The 19170-nt window shown below is 32.2% G+C and overlaps 1 protein-coding gene, 1 long non-coding RNA gene and 1 pseudogene across 2 annotated transcripts; all 3 read left to right on the top strand.

Moving 5' to 3' along the window:
* Positions 1–1359: 1359 nt before the first annotated feature.
* LOC104726103 (putative serine/threonine-protein kinase WNK11) lies at positions 1360–3152 on the top strand. Its single transcript, XM_087475236.1, has 3 exons — positions 1360–1598; positions 1902–2435; positions 2551–3152. The coding sequence occupies exons 1-3, from the start codon at positions 1596–1598 to the stop codon at positions 2971–2973; spliced, it is 960 nt and encodes a 319-aa protein (XP_087331362.1). The 5' UTR covers positions 1360–1595; the 3' UTR covers positions 2974–3152.
* Positions 3153–7938: 4786 nt separating this feature from the next.
* Positions 7939–9280, top strand: LOC147935453 (uncharacterized). The gene is made up of 2 exons (XR_015570512.1): positions 7939–8050; positions 8808–9280. It is a non-coding gene; the product is annotated as an uncharacterized LOC147935453 (long non-coding RNA).
* A 1243-nt stretch (positions 9281–10523) lies between these two features.
* Positions 10524–11552, top strand: LOC147935452 (uncharacterized; annotated as a pseudogene).
* Positions 11553–19170: the final 7618 nt, after the last annotated feature.

Genomic DNA, 19170 nt, shown 5'->3' with positions numbered 1-19170 from the left:
TTACCACTTCCGAAGCAAACAGTTGCTTACTTTATTTGATACATTAATATTATTATTTTCTTAGCTAGAATTTGATTCATTTAATCTGCAATGAGCGTTGTCGGAATCAGCTTTCTTGCCACTTTTAAGTTGTCACGAATATGAAAGAAAAAAAAAAGAGAGGAGAAAGCTTAAATGCAAACATCATCATTCAATTTCGTGTATTCTACTCCACTTCTCATTTAAATATCGATTCATTCCTTTATATCAAAAGATTTTTAAAAAGATAGCTGAAAAACATAAATTGGATACTAGTTAGTTTGCAAGATGGTCTGAATCTTTAACCCTTTAACAAAAGAAAAAGAAAGATATGATCTGATTCTTATCTGTGAATAATAATATATATTAGAAATGATTAATTTGATTAACTGAATTTAAACAAATATTTTGGGAAACTTTAGTTTGGTTACTTTTTCTTTCGATAACACATATTTGAGTTAATTTGTTTGATAACAAAAAGTATAAAATAATTTGTTTTGTTCACATGCAAAAAAATAAATAATATTCATGCATTTGAAAAAAAAAAGAAAAAAGAAGAAGAACAAAGATAAACAAGTTGGCCAAAACCTTTAATATGTGAGTTAACGTGAACCGAAGACGATAACAGCTTCACAGTTCACATGCATCATTGCTCTTTTTATAAACTAAGTCACAGAAATCACTTAGGCTATACTTTATATGGAGGGAGCCCATATAAGGCACATGCCACGTTTTTCAGGCCATAGTCATTCGACTTAAAATGTACATTTTGTTATAAGAATAAACGAAATGTACAAACTGCATTTGCATAAAACTTTCAATTCAAGTGTGTTAAGTTAAAGCTTATAAAAAGTACAAAATTTTGGAGAAACAAAATACCAAGTTTTAACTCTAGAGAGCCGCCTTCGTGCTTTTTAACAAATTGAGAAAAACTCTAAAATTCTCTTAATTAATCTTGATCGTCCAAAAACACTCCTGTTAAAAAAACGACGGTTTAGATCATTTTTATTTCGTCATGCTCTGGAAAACTGATTTTTAATTATGTAAAAAGTCTACGAAATATGTTTATTTAATCATAATTTTAATTGTAAATTGACTACAAAGTCTATGCGTTTTTAAGTTCTGACACAAATTTGACTACATAAACAAAACATAAATGACCAAATCTCTATTTCAATAACGTTTGCAGTTTAATTTAACCCTTTTTTTTGTCCGCGTTAAACTGGTAATCAAAAATAACTCGAATGGTAATTTAATTTCTATAATTTGGTATTAAATTATTTATTATGTTAAATATATTATAATCCCTAATAAAAGTCGGTGTCAACGATTTGGTAAAAAAAAGTAAAAACCCTTGAAGAGAGTCCAATTCCAGATACGATACAAAAAGAAGAATTTTTTTTTTGACTATATATTAAAAATCACACAATCTCTTCAGCTTCTTTGGTGTTGAAAAGCTTCCCCTAAATCTCTCTAACACGCTCCGTTACGTTTTCTCCTTTACAAAGCCAAATTAGCCTGAAAAAAGCTCTGATAAAAAGGATTTCGATCATTCTCTAACGATTCAAGCGATTTTAATGGTATGTGTTCTTCAATCTCTTTATGTGTTACATGTTTTTTTTTTTGTTGGGTTGGAGTTGTTCCGTTTATTAGGGTTCTTATATATGTTGTTACCCGATCTAGATGTGTATTAATTATATATTTATTTTTCTTCGATTTGATACTAGTATTACATGCTAAAGTACAGAATTGTAGTTTTTTTTTTTTTTTTATTTATCTTGGTTTAATTTTTGCATTGTTCTGAAATTTTATGATGAATCTTTGTCGTTGTGAATTCTTGTTAGTCGACTAAATCAGAATTTTCACTCTGTTTTACGAAACAGATGACTTGTGCGAGCGCCGATACATTAGACAAAGACAAGGATAGTGAAAAGGACAAGGACAAGGACTCGGAGTTTTTCGTAGAGGTCGATCCGACAGGTAGATACGGTCGGTACGGCGAACTTCTCGGTTCAGGGGCCGTCAAGAAAGTCTACAGAGCCTTTGACCAAGAAGAAGGCATCGAAGTGGCTTGGAACCAAGTTAAACTGAGATGTTTTTCCGACGATCCAGCCATGACCGAGAGGCTTTACTCGGAGGTCAGGTTGCTTAAGAACCTCAAGAACAGTAACATCATCGCCCTGTATAAGGTCTGGAGAGACGAGAGAAACAACACCTTGAACTTCATCACCGAGATCTGTACCTCCGGGAACCTGAGAGAGTACCGGAAGAAGCACAGACACGTCTCTATGAGAGCTTTGAAGAAGTGGTCCAAACAGATTCTCAAAGGCTTGGATTATCTCCCCACCCACGAGCCTTGTATCATCCACAGAGACCTTAACTGCAGCAATATCTTCGTCAATGGCAACATCGGCCAAGTGTGTTTACAAAAACCTCTTACTTTTTTCTTTTACGCTAAATTTGTAGTGATCTTTTGTTTTTTTTGGCTAGCTAGTATCTAAATTGAGTTTTGTGTCTTGATTGCAATTCTAGGTCAAGATTGGAGATTTGGGTTTAGCGGCTATCGTTGGGAAGAACCATTTAGCTCACTCGATCCTTGGGACACCAGAGTTCATGGCTCCTGAGCTATACGAAGAGAACTACACGGAGATGGTTGACATATACTCCTATGGAATGTGCGTTTTGGAGCTTGTAGCTCTTGAGATCCCATATAGCGAATGTGATAGCGTCGCGAAAATATATAAAAGGGTGAGCACTGGCCTCAAACCAGAAGCTCTGAACAAAGTTAGGGATCCAGAAGCTAAGGCCTTTATTGAAAAATGCATCGCGCAGCCGAGAGCTAGACCTTCTGCAGCTGAGCTCCTCTGTGACCCGTTCTTTGATGGTATACTAGATGATGATGACGAAGACACCGGAAACAATGACAATGATGGAGCTGGTCGTATTGTTTCTTGATGATTGTATACAATGAATGACCCCTTTGTTAATTATTGTCCAATAGAGTGGGCTGTATTTTTACATTATATTTAAGCATTCTCTCATTTTATTTCCTTTTCAACTTTTCTTTCTTTGTTTGTACATAACTTTTGGTTTCGACATGAAAATTACGTATACAGTTTCTCCTTGTTTTCCAATTGATTCCAACCATGAGACAATACAACATAATCTGTATTTTGTTTAAAAAATTGAATCTTTGAGAAAGATTTGTATAATTTTTATATATATATATATATATATATATTTATTTTTTATGTTTTTACCTTTTACAAACTTTCTTAGTCCCCCATATACATGATCCTCTATCAATCTGAACCTAAAAGTAGGGTGTGTTGCTGTTTTTTTACTTCTTTTTCTTTTTGTTCCCAGACAAATTTCCGTAGGATCTCGAGCTTTTATCATGGCCTTGGTTTTATTAAATTCGAAGACAGTACATATTCGGAGTCAATTCAGGTCAGAGAATAATGGACTGTCCATAAGTATAATTTTTTCTTGTTGTCAACAAACTTATATCACAGTTTGGGCGGGATTCGTGTGTTTTATTAAATTCCAACCCAGACAAGAGATTTGTGCGTTTCTCAACCTAAACTCTTGCGTAATTAAAATTTACTACCTAAATTTCAAATTATTACCCCTATTTTTACATTGGCTCAAACAACGTTAGTCAACTGTTAGACGTATCGGTCCACTTAAATGTAGGAAAAATGATTGCCAGCTACTTGAAGTATACGCCAACACATAGCCACACATACAAATAATATAAATGTTTTGTTAACTACATGAACTATTGTCATCACATAAAGACATCCATAAACAAACATAGGTTATGTGTACAACACCATAAACATTAAATTTTGGCCGAAATCCGGTATTGACCAGTGTTGACCAGTGTTGACCAGCGTTTTTTTTCCTAAAAATAATTTCTTTTTGTTTTTATATATTTATTATAAATAAATAAAAAATTAAATGATTTGTATAATTTACAAAAACAAAATATAACAAAAAAAAGTTATATGACAAAAAAATATAAGAAAATTATGTACCAATAAAATTAAAAATTTTATGACAAACAAAATTTGTGGTATATCTAGTAACTAATTTTGTTAATACAGAAAATATACCAAAAATAATATAATAAAACTATACCACCAAAATTTTATGTGTAGTAGATTTTTTAATAAAACTATAACAAATATATACCTTTCCGTTTTAAAAATCATTTTTTTGTTTTGTATTTTCAAAGATGGGAGTTTTAAATATTTTTTTCTTTTTACTTTTTTATAAGATTATGTCATTTGAAATATATACAAGGCATTGCCAACTATTTTCTTTGATTTTAATAGATTAACCTTTGATTTTACAAAATCAACTTTTGTTTTTTAACTATCTTCTTGATATATGTCCTTTATGTAAATAAATAAATTTTTTATTATTTTCTTCCTTTGTTTTTCTTATTAGAAACAAAGAAATAGTTGGTAATGTCTTGGATATATTTCAAATGACATAATCTTATAAATAAGTAAAAATAAAAAAATATATTTAAAACCTCCACCTTTAAAAATACAAAATAAAAAATGATTTTTAAAAGGAAAATGTATAGATTTGTTATAGTTTTATGAAAATATCTACTACACATAAAATTTTGGTTGTATAGTTTTATTATATTATTTTTGGTATATTTTCTGTATTAACAAAATTAGTTACTAGATATATCACAAATTTTGTTTGTCATATAATTTTTTTTTTTTCTTGTATTTTTTTGTCGTATAACTTTTTGTTGATATATTTTGTTTTTGTAAATTATACAAATTATTTAATTTTATTAATTTATAAAAAATACATAAAAACAAAAAATGTTTTTAAGAAAAAAGAAAAAAACATTTTTTTTGAATATTTTTTCTGGTCAACGCCGGTCAACACTGGTCAACGCCGGATTCCGGCCAAAACTTAATGTTTATGGTGTTGTAAACATAACCTATGTTTGTTTATGGATGTCCTTATGTGATGACAATAGTTCACGTAGTTAACAAAACATTTATATTCTTTGTATGTGTGGCTATGTGTTGGGGTATACTTCAAGTAGCTGGCAATCATTTTTCCTTAAATGTATGATACCAATCCTGTGACATATACAAGCTTTTAGTTGCAGACACAACCAAATTATACCAGACAATTGAGAAATTCCCATTTACCCCATCCCTTCCAAATGGACATGCATGAAATAATCTTCCCTGATTTTTAGCAGTTGTCGATGTCTTCACTACAACATGAGCTCCACAATTACATCTCATAGGGGAGGCCTCTTCTTCGATTATCCATTTGAGTTTGTCGAAATCTCTAATTGAGGAGCACATACACGAGCTCAGTAAACAAAAAGGAAGAAGATGAATGAATGAAGCTCTAAATCGAATTCCCCTCCCAAATAGATTCGAAGATAAAAAACGACGTCGTTTTGTTTAAGCACATGCCACATCAATATCAAACAAGCCATCATGTCGTCCATATAATCATATTTAGTAGTTGACTAACGCTGTTTGAGTCAATGTAGGAATACAGGTAACGATTCGAAGTCTAGGTAGTAAATTTAAATTATGTAAGGATTTAGGTTGGAAATTACACTTTCGAAATAGTACGGGTTGAAATTTACCTTTTCCCCTGTTTAGGCTAAAATAATCGATTCGTTTAAATTCTACGGAAATCGTGAAAGAAATAGTGGAATAGTTTTTTTATTTATTAATCAAAGCATCAATTACCAAGTAAAAGAATCAAGCACAGCGAATCAATCATAAACCCTAGCTGCATTTTAGAGTTGAATCATGCATCTTGTTGTTTTGTGAAGTATCTTGTCTTTGCCCTCGTTTTTATGTTGTACTAGATGAATACCCGCGCTATGCGCGGGCTTATGACTTACCGTTTTTTTAACAATTTTGGTATTAGTTTGTTTTTTATATATGTGGATTTTTTTTAATTGTAGAAATCTTGAAAAATATAATTTGACGTTGATTTTTTAAATACTTCACATAGGTTTTCTCATTTTGTAATTGAATTATTAGATACATGCATGAACAACTTTGTTTTGAGAGATTTAAACATTCTACAATTCTTGTCTAAAACGTCAAAAAATATATATCAAATGAAAGCTTGATCTAAGGATTCATATTTTGTAATAAAGAGTTTTTTTGTTGAATAAATTTTACATTCATTCAAAAAAAAAACCTTAAGTATTTAGATATATTCATACTTAAACTTCTCAATTAAAGCTTAACATTTTCTTTTATCAAGAATTCCAGCTTAGCTAACTCTTTATTAAATATAATTAGTATAGATATCTTCAGCTCTTCAATTTCTTGAATAAAACTCTAGAATTTGTTTTTTTTAATAAGAATTTCCTTTAATTTTGTTTTTGAAACTTCTAAATGTTAGACTATAGATACCAATATTCATGAATTTATTCAATTATTTTCCTCTTTGTCTCTGTATTTTTCTAAATCGACATTCTACATTTTTATTTAACTATCTTCCATTTGATAGTGAACAAAACTCTAATCTTCTTCATATATAAAAGTTTAATTTTTTAGGGACAAACTTTCATGAATTTTTCTACAATATTACCAATATCTCGATCACTGCTGTAATTCTTCAAACTATTGACAAAATTGTAACGCGTAAACCATATGTCTATACATTCATGGTTTACGCCAAGAGGAAGAAGTGGCTCTTTGATTCACTCCTGATGCTCTTTTGTCTTTTGGTGATGCATCTATTTTCTTGGGACATGTTTTAAACCTCTCTAAATATCTTACGCAAATATTGAAACTGTTTGTGATATGAAAAAAAGAATAGAAAGACATGGAAGATGTTTCATATTCCTTTTACTTTAGGTTTGTTTGCTTTTATTGAGGACAAACAGGTGGTACTCTCTCCACTGCTAATGTGTCACTCAAATGGAGAGAGTTGGCATCTTTAATAGTATAGATTATGTCGAGATATCTCCCTTTTTATAGAGAAATCTCTGTAACTCTAATTCTCATGGGATTTGGATCCGAGTAACCACCTCTTCACGAGATAAGTTCGTTTCGAATACTCTCTCCACAAGATTGAGTCAAAGATTTTCTTGATAATGTCGTAACAAATCAGAGTCGGTCCTAAAATCCAGTTACGATTCGTATTGGCTCAATAATTACTGTTTTGGCTTGTATTTCCTCAACATTTGTTGTTATGGGTCATATTGGCTCGACGATTGACGTTACGGCCCATATTGATGTAATCTTCTAAAAAATATATAATTTTCATATATATAGAATAATCATATTTACAAAATAATTTATCTATTATAATTTATAGGGTTAAAATTATGTCAAACAGTCCCTTCCTCCCCCCGCCCCAACTACAATAGAATTTATCTATTATAAAAGTTTGAATCCAATAAACCAAATTTGTTAAGATTCTAGATGACTTTTTACAAATCACAAACTAATAATACTAAATTTTAACATAGTTTAACAAAATCTTGATCTAATAACAACATATTTTACATAACATTTAAAATCTTTAAAACTCTATTAAAATCCCATACCAATAATCTCCACTAAGATTGAAAAATTTCAGATCCGACCGGTAACCCGCGCATTTATCCAATTAAGATATGGGTAATTGACGTTTTTACTTTTAATGAGAATCTATTATTTTACCTAGTTTCCAATGACATTCTGATGTATTTTTTTACAAAGGTTATGTTAATTTTTTTTAAAAACTTTAGGATTAATAGTAGAGATATATAAATTATTCCGTAAAAGATGTCAAAGTTTACCGATTCTTTTTAATTTTGACCAATTTCAGGTGACAGTTTTTTACGGAACACACAATACTATTTTTAGATAGAAAAAAAATATATTTAAATACATCAGCTAAGAAGATGATAATAAAAAAAAAATCTTATCAAAAACTAAAGAAAGAGGAAGAAATATGGCCAAGAATAGCATAGTTGTGGGTTTCAGTACTATTCCTTTGATGATCCTTTTGTTCATTTTGACAGGTAGTGATCTCACCAACGCCCCAATCTTTAATTTGTGTGTTTTGACCTTATAATTATGTGTTTCCCTTTTGTTCAAATGCATCCATAACTTTAATATCTTATACAAAATCCATTTATTAAATTCCGCATGTCAAATGCAATTTGTTACGTTTGACATTGTGTTTAGACTTTGTAAAAAGATTTGATAGCTAGGGAGATAAAATACATTTTGTTATGAATAATGTTGTTAATTACTCCATAGTCCATTTAGATGTCTTTTAGGCTATTATAGACCCACTAGTAAATTTTAAAATACTTGGTTTCAAACCTTTTTTTTATGAAGTCAAAAAAAAAAAAAAATACTAGGTGTCAAACTTAGAACTCTGATATTTTATCTTATAGATATATATATATGTTATATCTTAAGAAATGGATCAATAACAAGAAATTATTTATTCATAACACATGATTTTTTCTATTTTAAAAATGAAAAAATTTCAAAAATAAACATAATGTCTAAACTCTAAAGCAACTGAAATCAAAATCTCTCATGATCTTTTTGAGATAAATTGGGTGTGTTTTTCAATTTCTACTGAAAATAATGTGTTTTTATGAAATGATCTTAGTTTAGTGAGAAATGATAAGTCCATTTATGAATGTAGGGATATAGGTGATGGATCGGCCAATTATGGTCCAATGTTAAAAAAAAAAAATTCAATTATACATTTTATTTAAATGGTGGATATATTTCTCAAAACATCAATGAAAACTCTATTAGGCATAATTCAAGTACAAGGAATTAAGCATTTGGATTGTAAAGAGCGAGTTGGCAGGCTTGCGCCGCATAGGACCTGTAATAAACCTGATGGTGCCATATTGTGTGACCGAAATTGCGTAAAAGAAGGTTATAACACAGGAAAATGTGTAATGAAAGGAACAAGCAAAAATTGCATCTGCACCATATAAGGGAATAAGCAAAATTTGCACATGCACCGCTAAAGACTTCCATGCTCTCAAATACTAAAGGTCTCATCGAAAATGGAAATCGGTGCTTCGTTTTTTTGTGTGTGTTTTCTTTGCTGTTTTAATTCTTTTTACATGTTATTTCTATTTTAAAATCTTATTATATAAAATATGGTTTCAAAAATTATTAATTCACCGGATCATGACATGTGTCAAATTATTAATCTGAGATTTTGACATCTGTAAAAGTTATTATTAATGATTTAAAATAACGACAAAAAACAAAAATTTTAAGGATGGATCTCCATAACCGGCCCATATATTGTCTAAGTCCATGAAGTCCATCGGCCACATTCTCTATACTTAGTCGGTTTAGTGTCCTATTGTTATAAGGCTTTGACCTTTACTATATATAGTAATTCTATCGACTGATTCATTAATAAGAACAAGAGAAAACCTCCTTCGACTTTCTCTAACTTTTATAACATGTTATCAGCACGAGGTCGCTCTAAAACCCTAAACGAAAAATCCCTAAAACCCTAAACCGCCGCCGCAACATAAGTCCTTGTTCGTTCAAGCTCGGCGATCGGTACCAGTTCGTGATCAATCCCTGTTTGTGGCTAATCCCTGTTCGTGGCTAGTTCCTGTTCGGAGATCAGTTCGTGTTCGTGAGAAACCTGTGTTCGTGATCAACTCAAGTTCGTGGCCTGTTCGTGATTGTTGCTTGTTCGTGACCAGTTCGAGGTTCGTTGCTAGTTCATGATCAAATTCAAAGGTACATCCGAGATCTTTAGCTCCCGGATCAATACCAGTCAACCTCCAAACGGTGGAAGGTAAATAAATCCGAACCCATCAGGACACATATATCGAACTTGAACTTTAAATCTACTTGAACCCTTAAATCTACAAATAAACAATCAACAAACAAGTTCATAAGCCTTGAAACCCTAAAACCCTAAAACTTTAAAATCGATTGCTGCGAGGTTTAGGGCTGCTTAGATTAATTGCAATTGCAGTAATTATACCATGTTTAAAATCTGGTTAATATTGATTGTTTGTTTATTGCATGAAAACCTTAGAACTTAAATCCTCAAATCGAAAAAGAAATTTTAATCTGTTTGTTCTAAGTTTAAACCCGATTATTGTTGATTGTTTGTTTAAAAATTAAAACCCTAAAATCAACCCTTGAAATCGGAATCCTAGATATTTTGTCTCTTTAAAATTTTGTCATTATCCTGTTTTAAGAAAAAAGAAATCTTATCTAAGAAAAAGGAAAATTGCTAAAACCTGAAATTATGTGCATATTTCCTGTTCATACTAGAATCTATCTAGGATTGTTTTCATGCATGTTAAAGCCACAAAATTAAACATAAAGGCAAGGCATTTTTTGGTCTCAAATAACGCATGGCCTAAGTTTAAATTGATGGCATGGTTCGGTCTCAAATACCGCATGTCCTAGTATAATTGATTGCATAGTTCGGTCTTAAATACCGCATGCTAATGATCGGATGCACATTTTTGTATTGTGTAGATGGCAAAGCTCAACAAACTCATGTATGCTGCCCTAAATGTCTCTAGAGACAATTACTTGCAATGGGCATTGGACACAAAGATCAACATGAAATCAAAAGACCTATGCGAATGCATTGAGGATGAGAATGACTGTTCTGAAAAGAATAAGTACAAGGCGATTATGCATATACGCCATCATCTTTCTGAGAGTCTCAAGAACCAATACCTTACTATTGAAGATCCTCTTGAGCTTTGGACAGAGTTGAAAAAAAGATATGGACACTAAAAGACGGTGCTCCTACCAAAGGCTCAATTCGATTGGAAAAACCTAAGGATCCAGGATTTCAAATCCGTGGATGAGTATAACTCAGAGCTATTTAAGATAGTTTCGATCTTGAAGTTATGTGGTACTGAGGTTACTGAGGAGGACTTGCTAGAGAAGACATTCTCAACCTTTCACACTAATAACATACTGCTTCAGCAACAGTATCGTGAAAAGGGTTTTAAGACATATGCAAGCCTCATCTCTTGTTTGCTACTTGCTGAAAAAAACAATGAGATATTGTTGATGAACAATGCTGTGAGGCCTCCTGGATCTACCCCCTTACCAGAAGCTCACTAGGTTGACATTGCTAAGAAAGAACATAAAGAGCCCAAAGAAACTAAGGAGACCAACTACGTCCATAGAGACAAGTATCACGGCCGTGGCCGTGGTAGAGGACGTGGTGGTCGTGGCCAGTACCAAAGGAACCAATATGATGGTTATGGCTGTGGGAACCGATCCAACTTCTGTCGTGGTCGTGGTAGAGGCCGCAGAATTTTCAAACCGCAACATAAGACTAAATCGGTTTGTCACCGATGTGGTATGGCAAATCATTGGGCCAAGACGTGCAGAACACTTAAGCATCTCATTGATCTCTATCAAGAGAGTTTGAAAAAGAATACAGAAGCTAACCTGGTTCATCTCGATGGTGAGGGAGATTTCGACCATGAGAATGATGACCAATTGGATTATGAAACTTCTGATTGCCTAAAAGAGGATAATTAAATTTCTTATTGGTTGAATTATTTTAATTATCTATGTTCTATGATTTTGAATTTTATTGAATTATTATTTTGGTTTAATTTCAGTTATTTTATTTCTTTCAATATAATTTTTTTTTGTTTTATTACTTTATGTTTAAAACATAATTCTTGTCCATATTGAAAAATGACTGAGGAAAATAATATAATTGTGGTGGATAGTGGATTAAGCCACACAATTTTTAAAGATAAGAGATATTTTGTTAATCTCATTATGAAAAATGCCAATATTAGCACAATAGCGGGTATAGCAAGCCTAATTGAAGGCTACGGCCAGACTCATATTTTATTACCGAATGACACACATCTTGAACTAAGTGATGCCTTATATTCACCCAGCTCAAAGGGAAGCTTATTAAGTTTTAAGGACATTCATTTGAATGGTTTCCATATTGAAACAAAGGGTGAAGGAAACAAAGAGTTCCTATATATTACTGAAATCACCCAAGGACATAAGAAAGTCCTAGAGACTATACCTGCATTAGCCACTGGTCTTTACCATGCTAAGATTAATATGATAAAGGCTAATTTGACAATGAATAAAATGTTCAATGAAAAATTCACTTTATGGCATGACCGGCTTGGCCATCCGGGTTCGAACATGATGCGTAAGCTAATGATAAATTCAAATGGGCACACTCTAAAAGAGAGAAGAGTTATCCCTAAAAATCTCACGTGTGTAGCATGTACACAAGGGAAACTCATTATAAGGCCGTCACCAGTAAAAGTAACTAAAGAGATTTTCCATTTAAGACTATACGTCTAGACAATGCTGGTGAATTTACATCCCAAGCGTTTAATGAATATTGTATGTCCATGGGGGTGAGTGTGGAACATCCTGTGGCACATGTACATATACAGAATGGATTAGCTGAATCCTTCATCAAACACATTAAGTTAATTGCTCGACCATTACTTATGAGGTTGAAGCTTCCTTACCATCCTAATTATTAACGGGTCATGAGCCAGACATATCCCATATAAAAACATTCGGGTGTGCCGTTTATGTACCGATTGCTCCACCACAGAGAACTAAGATGGGACCTCAAAGGAGGATGAGAATATATGTTGGATATGATTCTCCCACCATTATTAAGTATCTAGAGCCAACTACGGCTGATTTATTTAAGGCCAGATACGCGGATTGTCAGTTTGCTGAATCCGAATTTCCTATGTTGGGTGGAGAGACAAACAAGCTGGTCAAAGAATTATCATGGAATCAAACATCCTTAAATTGACAAGATCCTCGGACTATAGCATGTGAGGCAGAGGTCCAAAAGATAATACATTTGCAAAAGCTAGCTAATCAATTACCAGATTCCTTTGCTGATCCAAAGAGAGTTATAAAATTGTACATACCAGCTTGTAATGCACCAGTACGTATTGATGTTCAAGAGGGACACAATAAAGTTGCTACAGAGTCTAAGGCCCGTTTGAAACGTGGTAGACCAATAGGTTCCAAAGATAAGAATCCTCGGAAATCTTCTAAGAAAGGTGCAAATAAAACTGAGGTTGAGAAAAATATAGACATGGCCGCGGCAAATCCTAAGGTACCGAATGAGGTTTGGGATGCTGAACCTCAAGGTCCTGAAGGTATTGATAATAATGAGATCTCAATAAATTATATCATGTCTGGAATACAATGGAACCGTAAAGATAACAACATTGATGAAGTATTTGCTTATAAGGTAGCTTTTGAAATAAATGAGGATCATGAACCCACGTCTATATTAGAGTGCACTCAAAGTAAAGAATGGTTAAAATGGAAAGAAGCCATTGACGTGGAGTTGAATTTATTAAAGAAAAGGAATGTGTTTGGTCCGATCTTAAGGACACCATTCGATATAAAGCCAGTTGGACACAAATGGGTCTTTGTAAGAAAGAGAAATGAGAATAATGAAATCGTGAGATATAAGGCACGGCTTGTAGCACAAGGATTCTCTCAAAGACCATGAATAGATTATGAGGAGACATACTCCCCTGTGATGGATGCAACGACTTTTAGATTTCTAATAAGTCTGGCTATAAGAGAAAAACTGGATTTGCGGTTAATGGATGTAGTGACCGCATACTTATATGGTCCACTGGATAATGTAATATATATGAGATTACCAGAGGGTATTGAGCTTAAAGATAAGAGTGGTTCTCGAGAACAATACTGCATAAGGCTAAACAAATCCCTTTATCGACTGAAACAAAGTGGGCGTATGTGGTACAATAGACTAAGTGAGTACCTAGCCAAAGAAGGCTATAAGAATGATCCCATCAGTCCATGCATTTTTATAAAGAAGTTTGCAAAGAAAGGGTTTGTAATCATAGTAGAATATGTGGATGATTTGAATATCCTAGGAACCTCTGGGGAAATCGCCCAAACAGTTGAATATCTCAAGAAAGAGTTTGAAATGAAAGACCTAGGTAAAACTAAGTTCTGTTTGGGATTGCAACTTGAGTACATAAATGATGGAATCCTTGTGCAATGGTTGTTTAATATGGACCAAGCTCATCCATTGTTTAGCCCAATGGTTGTGAGAAGCTTGATTTGGACAGTGATCCATTTGGTCCGAAGAAGGACGATGAAGAGATTCTCGGTCCAGAAGTGCCATACCTCAGTGCTATAGGAGCGTTAATGTTCTTGGCTAGCCACACTAGACCAAACATATGTTTTGTCGTGAACCTCCTAGCAAGATTTAGCTTTTGTCTAACCCAAAGGCACTGGAACGGTATCAAACATGTGTTGCGTTACCTACAAGGAATGCTTGATTTGGGTTTATATTATACTAACTATAACAAAGAAGGTTTAGTTAGTTTTGCTGATGCAGGTTATTTATCAGATCCACATAATGCAAGGTCTCAAACCGGCTACGTGTTTACGCACAATGGTACAGCTATTTCATGGCGTTCGATGAAACAGACTATTGCGACCACATCATCTAATCATGCCAAAATCTTAGCTATGCATGAAGCCAGCCGAGAGTGTGTGTGGTTGAGGTCGATGACTCAACACATCCGATCAGAGGCCGACGACAAAGAAGTGACTATTATATATGAGGACAATACGGCTTGCATCGCACAGCTCAAGGAAGGGTACATTAAGGGAGATCGGACAAAGCACATATTACCCAAGTTCTTCTTCACACATGAACTACAAAAAGCCGGAGAAGTTCAAGTGGTACAAGTTTCGTCATGCGACAATTCAGCCGATCTCTTCACCAAGTCATTACCAACATCGACATTCAAGAAGCTCACGCACCAGATTGGGATGCTGAGACTTAATGACTTCTAGTGATGCTTGAAACAGGGGGAGTAATGCGTGTTGTACTCTTTTTCCTTCACCATGGTTTTGTCCCAATGGGTTTTCCTGGTAAGGTTTTAATGAGGCAGCGTCCCCAAGCGTATTACGGTGATCTCTTAGCATTTGCATGGTTATGTCATCCAAGGGGGAGAGTTGTAAATCACTTAGGATGGATCTCCATAACCAGCCCATATTCATGTCCAAGTCCACAAGGCCCATCAGCCTTGTTCTCTTATTATAAGTCGGTTTAGGTCCATTGTACTTAGGGCTTTATCTTTCACTATATAATGTACTTGTTCGATTGAATCATTAATAAGACAAGAGAGAAAACCTCCTTCGACTTTCTCTAACTTTTATAACAGTTTTAAATAATATTAATAATATAAAATGATAATTATGTAATTTTTTATAAATTAATTATAAGGAGAATATATATATATATATATATATATATATATAATTCATAAAATTTGAAATTGTAACATTATTTACTTATTTTAATTTTAAGTTATTAATTCTACAAAAAAATAAAGAAGAGATTAAGGAAAATATACAGTAAATTATTAATTCTAAAAAATGTACATACTCACTTCTATATAAACATAGATCGTCTCATATTTTTCTTCTAACAAAATAATTTATTCAAAAATATTGCTTTAAACTTTGTTCCATTGGTGAAACTTTTTTTAATGGGAAGGAAAATTTTCCTATTTTTTTAAACCAAAGTATACTCATACTTTCTCCTTTTTCAGTTTGGAATAGGTAAGATTAATATGTTGACCCAGAAAAAAAATGGAAGGTTAATATATGCTTCTTCTTTTTCTAATACTGTATTTTAAAATTTATCGTAATAGTTTTAGATTGTTTTATTTAATTTATATTTCATATTTGAATAATTTGAAATTTATATATTATCGTGCTTATAATTTTCTATTATTTTTTTAATTATGTCAAATTAATTTTTTTCTAATTTCTCAATCTTGATGGGTTGGTCATATAGACCTTTTTTTTTGTGCAAACATAATTGTTACCATTCGTTCAATCCCAAAAAGAGATAAAGAGGAGAAGGTCATCAACCTAATGGTTCGATAAAATAGGCTAATCAAACACAAGCGTACAACAAACATAGATAGATTGGAAAAACATAAATTTTTGTTGATAGATCCATAGGAGCTCAGAGACAGAGGCTACATTTTGGTGTCACTACAGGTTTTGGTTTGTATAGCTATCGAAAATATTGTAGCTATTTACATATTTTTGTCACAAATTTATGTTTGCTACAAATTAGTTTCAAAAATATATTTGCGCCTATAAGGTTGAAGCAAATTAAGCGTTATAGTAAATCGTAACAATTTTGCTACAAATTTGCAACAAATAAAACTGTGTCAATTTGCTTCAATTTTGTCTCAGTATGATTGTGACAAATTGTTAGAAATGCCCACAAAATAAGTTGTGGCTAATAGTTACAAAAAACTACATTTATTGTGTAACTTCATGACTACAACAAGAGACAATCCATATTGTAACAAGTAGACACAAAAAATGGCACTAAATCTCTGTAACAAAAACAAAAACATTAATTAGTTATTTGATTTCAACAATAAAAATACATTAAATACAATAAAGAAATCATTCTTTGTGATACAAAAAAAAATCCTAGAACATTAACCTTTATGATACAGAAGGAGTATCTTAAACAAAATCCATTTATTAAATTCCGCATGTCAAACGCAATTTGTTACGTTTGACATTTGTGTTTAGACTTTGCAAAAAGATTTGATAACTAGAGAAATAAAATTTGTTATGTATAATGTTGTTAATTACTCCATAGTCCATTTAGATGCCTTTTACTTTTTAGGCTATTATAGACCCACTAGTAGATTTTAAAATATTGGTTTCAAACCTTTTTTTCATGAAGTTAAAAAAAAATACTAGGTGAGTAGGTGTCAAACTTAGTACTCTGATATTTTATCTTATATATATATATATCCCTATATATATCCGTTATCTCTTAAGAAACAGATCAATAACAAGAAACTAATTGCTTAATTTTTATTTATTCATAACACATGATTTTTCTTTTTAAAAAAAAAATAATAAAAAAATAATTAAAAAATAATAAAAAAATTATAATGTCTAAACTCTAAAGCAACTGAAATAAAAAATCGTTCATGATCTTTTTGAGATAAATTGTGGGTATCTTCCAACTTCTAGTAAAAAATTATGTGTTTTATTATTATTATGATGTGATTTTAGTATAGTAACAAATGATAATTTCACCGAAAGCAGGTACCATCACAACGGAGATCAAATCATGTTCCTTACGAATATAGGGATATGGCTAATAGATCGACTAATAGATTGGCTAATTGTGGTCCGATGTTAGAAAAAAAAACTTTAAATTAGATATTTTATTTAAATGGTTGGTATATCTCTGAACACAACAATGGCAATTCTATTAGGCATAATTCAAGTACAAGGAAATAAAGATTTTGATTGTAAAGAGCGAGTTAGCAGGCTTGCGCCGCATGGGACCTGTAATAAACCTGATGGTGCCATACTGTGTGGGCGATATTGCGTAAAAGAAGGTTATGGCATAGGAAAATGTGTAATGAAGAAAACAAGCAAAATTTGCATCTGCACCTTTTGCCGCGTGTAATGAAGGGAACAAGCAAAATTTGCACCTGCACCTTATGCGGCTAAAGACTTGCATACTCTCAAATACTAAAGGTTTTATCGAAAATTGAAATCGTTGCATCATTTATTGTGCTGTTTTAATTCTTCTTACATGCTATTTATATTTCAAAATGTACTATGTTTTGCAGTTATAATTTTATTTCAAAATATAAGATGCTTTTACATCCCCATAAAAAATTTAACAATTGAGCTAAAGAACAGGATTTGGAAACTAAAAATATTACCAAAAATCAAACACTTTTACATTTTTTTTTAAATCATACAATTTCATAATATATAACTAATTTCTATATAATCACACATACATATATCTTGAGTTTTGATCAAAGTTCAATAAAAACCTGATGTGCACTCAACCACGATCTAGTGGTATCGTCGTAACACTTCAAGATCGAATCCACATGGACCAAATAATTGCACTATGAAACTATGAAGATCGAATATAGCTAAGACAAAATAAGAAAGTTTGTGAAACAAGTAATAATTAAAAACGGAAAGTAAATAAGTTGTTTTGAATCAATGGGCTTAAGGAATCTATGGGGAATATAATCTCGGACTAAGGTGGTTATATGGGGATACGTTAAACACCGTTCTAGAACTCAAATCACGGTTATAAAGCTAACATACTTCTGCAGCGTTAACTATCTATGCAATGAATTCAGATTCTAAACCATCGTTTGGATCTAGCAAATCAAGCAAGCAATAAAAATTTAAGTTTGATATGTTCACAAGGTGCCTTAACTTCAATTTCCGTTGGCTAAGGATCACCTTGCTCACCTAAGTTCTTTTCTAGCAACTCAACAACACTTTTGGTACCATGATGAATTAAACCTACGATCATAAACTAGGTAGCTAATCTAGTTTAGGCTTTAAGAACAACAATATATGAAGAACAAAATAGATCAACCCCAAATCTAAAACACCATCGTTAGAGAATCATAAATCTCTTTGAAACCAAAAACCCAATAGAATAACTACTCAGACATGGAGATAAAGGAACATCAAATCAGTGATGAAAAAAACATAATTGAATTGCAAAAGAATAGAAAATAGGGTTTATAAATCTTCTCCAAAGTGTCAAGAAGGATTAGAGATCTTCTCCCCCAGCTCTTAATACAAAATAGTCTCAAAAAATAAAGTTTATATCTCCGGAGGCCGAGCCTCTAACTTAAATATCAAAATAAAAATCCTAAAAGTCGGTTTAAAACGAAAAAGGAAAAGTTGCTTTGGGTACGGGATCGGTCGATCCCGAATAAGGATCAGCCGATCCTCGATGCTTTTTCTGTGTTTGCTCCATCTGCTTGCTAGTCCGATCAGTCTTCACCAAATTGGTTCCAAATGTATGTTTTGATCCCAAAACACTCAATTTCCTTCCAAAGTAGCATAAAACTTGTACAAACTCACAAAAGACTATAAAGATTCTAAAAGCACATTTTGACTCAATAAAAGACTCAAAACAAATGTTAAACTATGGTTAAAACTTATAAAATACAGACACATCAAGTTTCTTTGTTTTTTTATTGTTCAACTTTGTTAATAATTCTCAATAGTATTTTTGAAGATTTGAGGTAAAACAATTAATGATATAAATGAA

This window comes from Camelina sativa, chromosome 11 (genome assembly GCF_030686135.1).
Source record: "Camelina sativa cultivar CO46 ecotype springtype chromosome 11, ASM3068613v1".
Classification (NCBI taxonomy): Eukaryota; Viridiplantae; Streptophyta; class Magnoliopsida; order Brassicales; family Brassicaceae; genus Camelina; species Camelina sativa.
This window is presented reverse-complemented; position numbering and strand designations above follow the sequence as displayed.

Coding starts and splice junctions, on each gene's coding strand:
- LOC104726103 (XM_087475236.1), top strand. Junction 2,436..2,550: donor TCAATGGCAACATCGGCCAA/GTGTGTTTACAA, acceptor TTGCAATTCTAG/GTCAAGATTGGAGATTTGGG.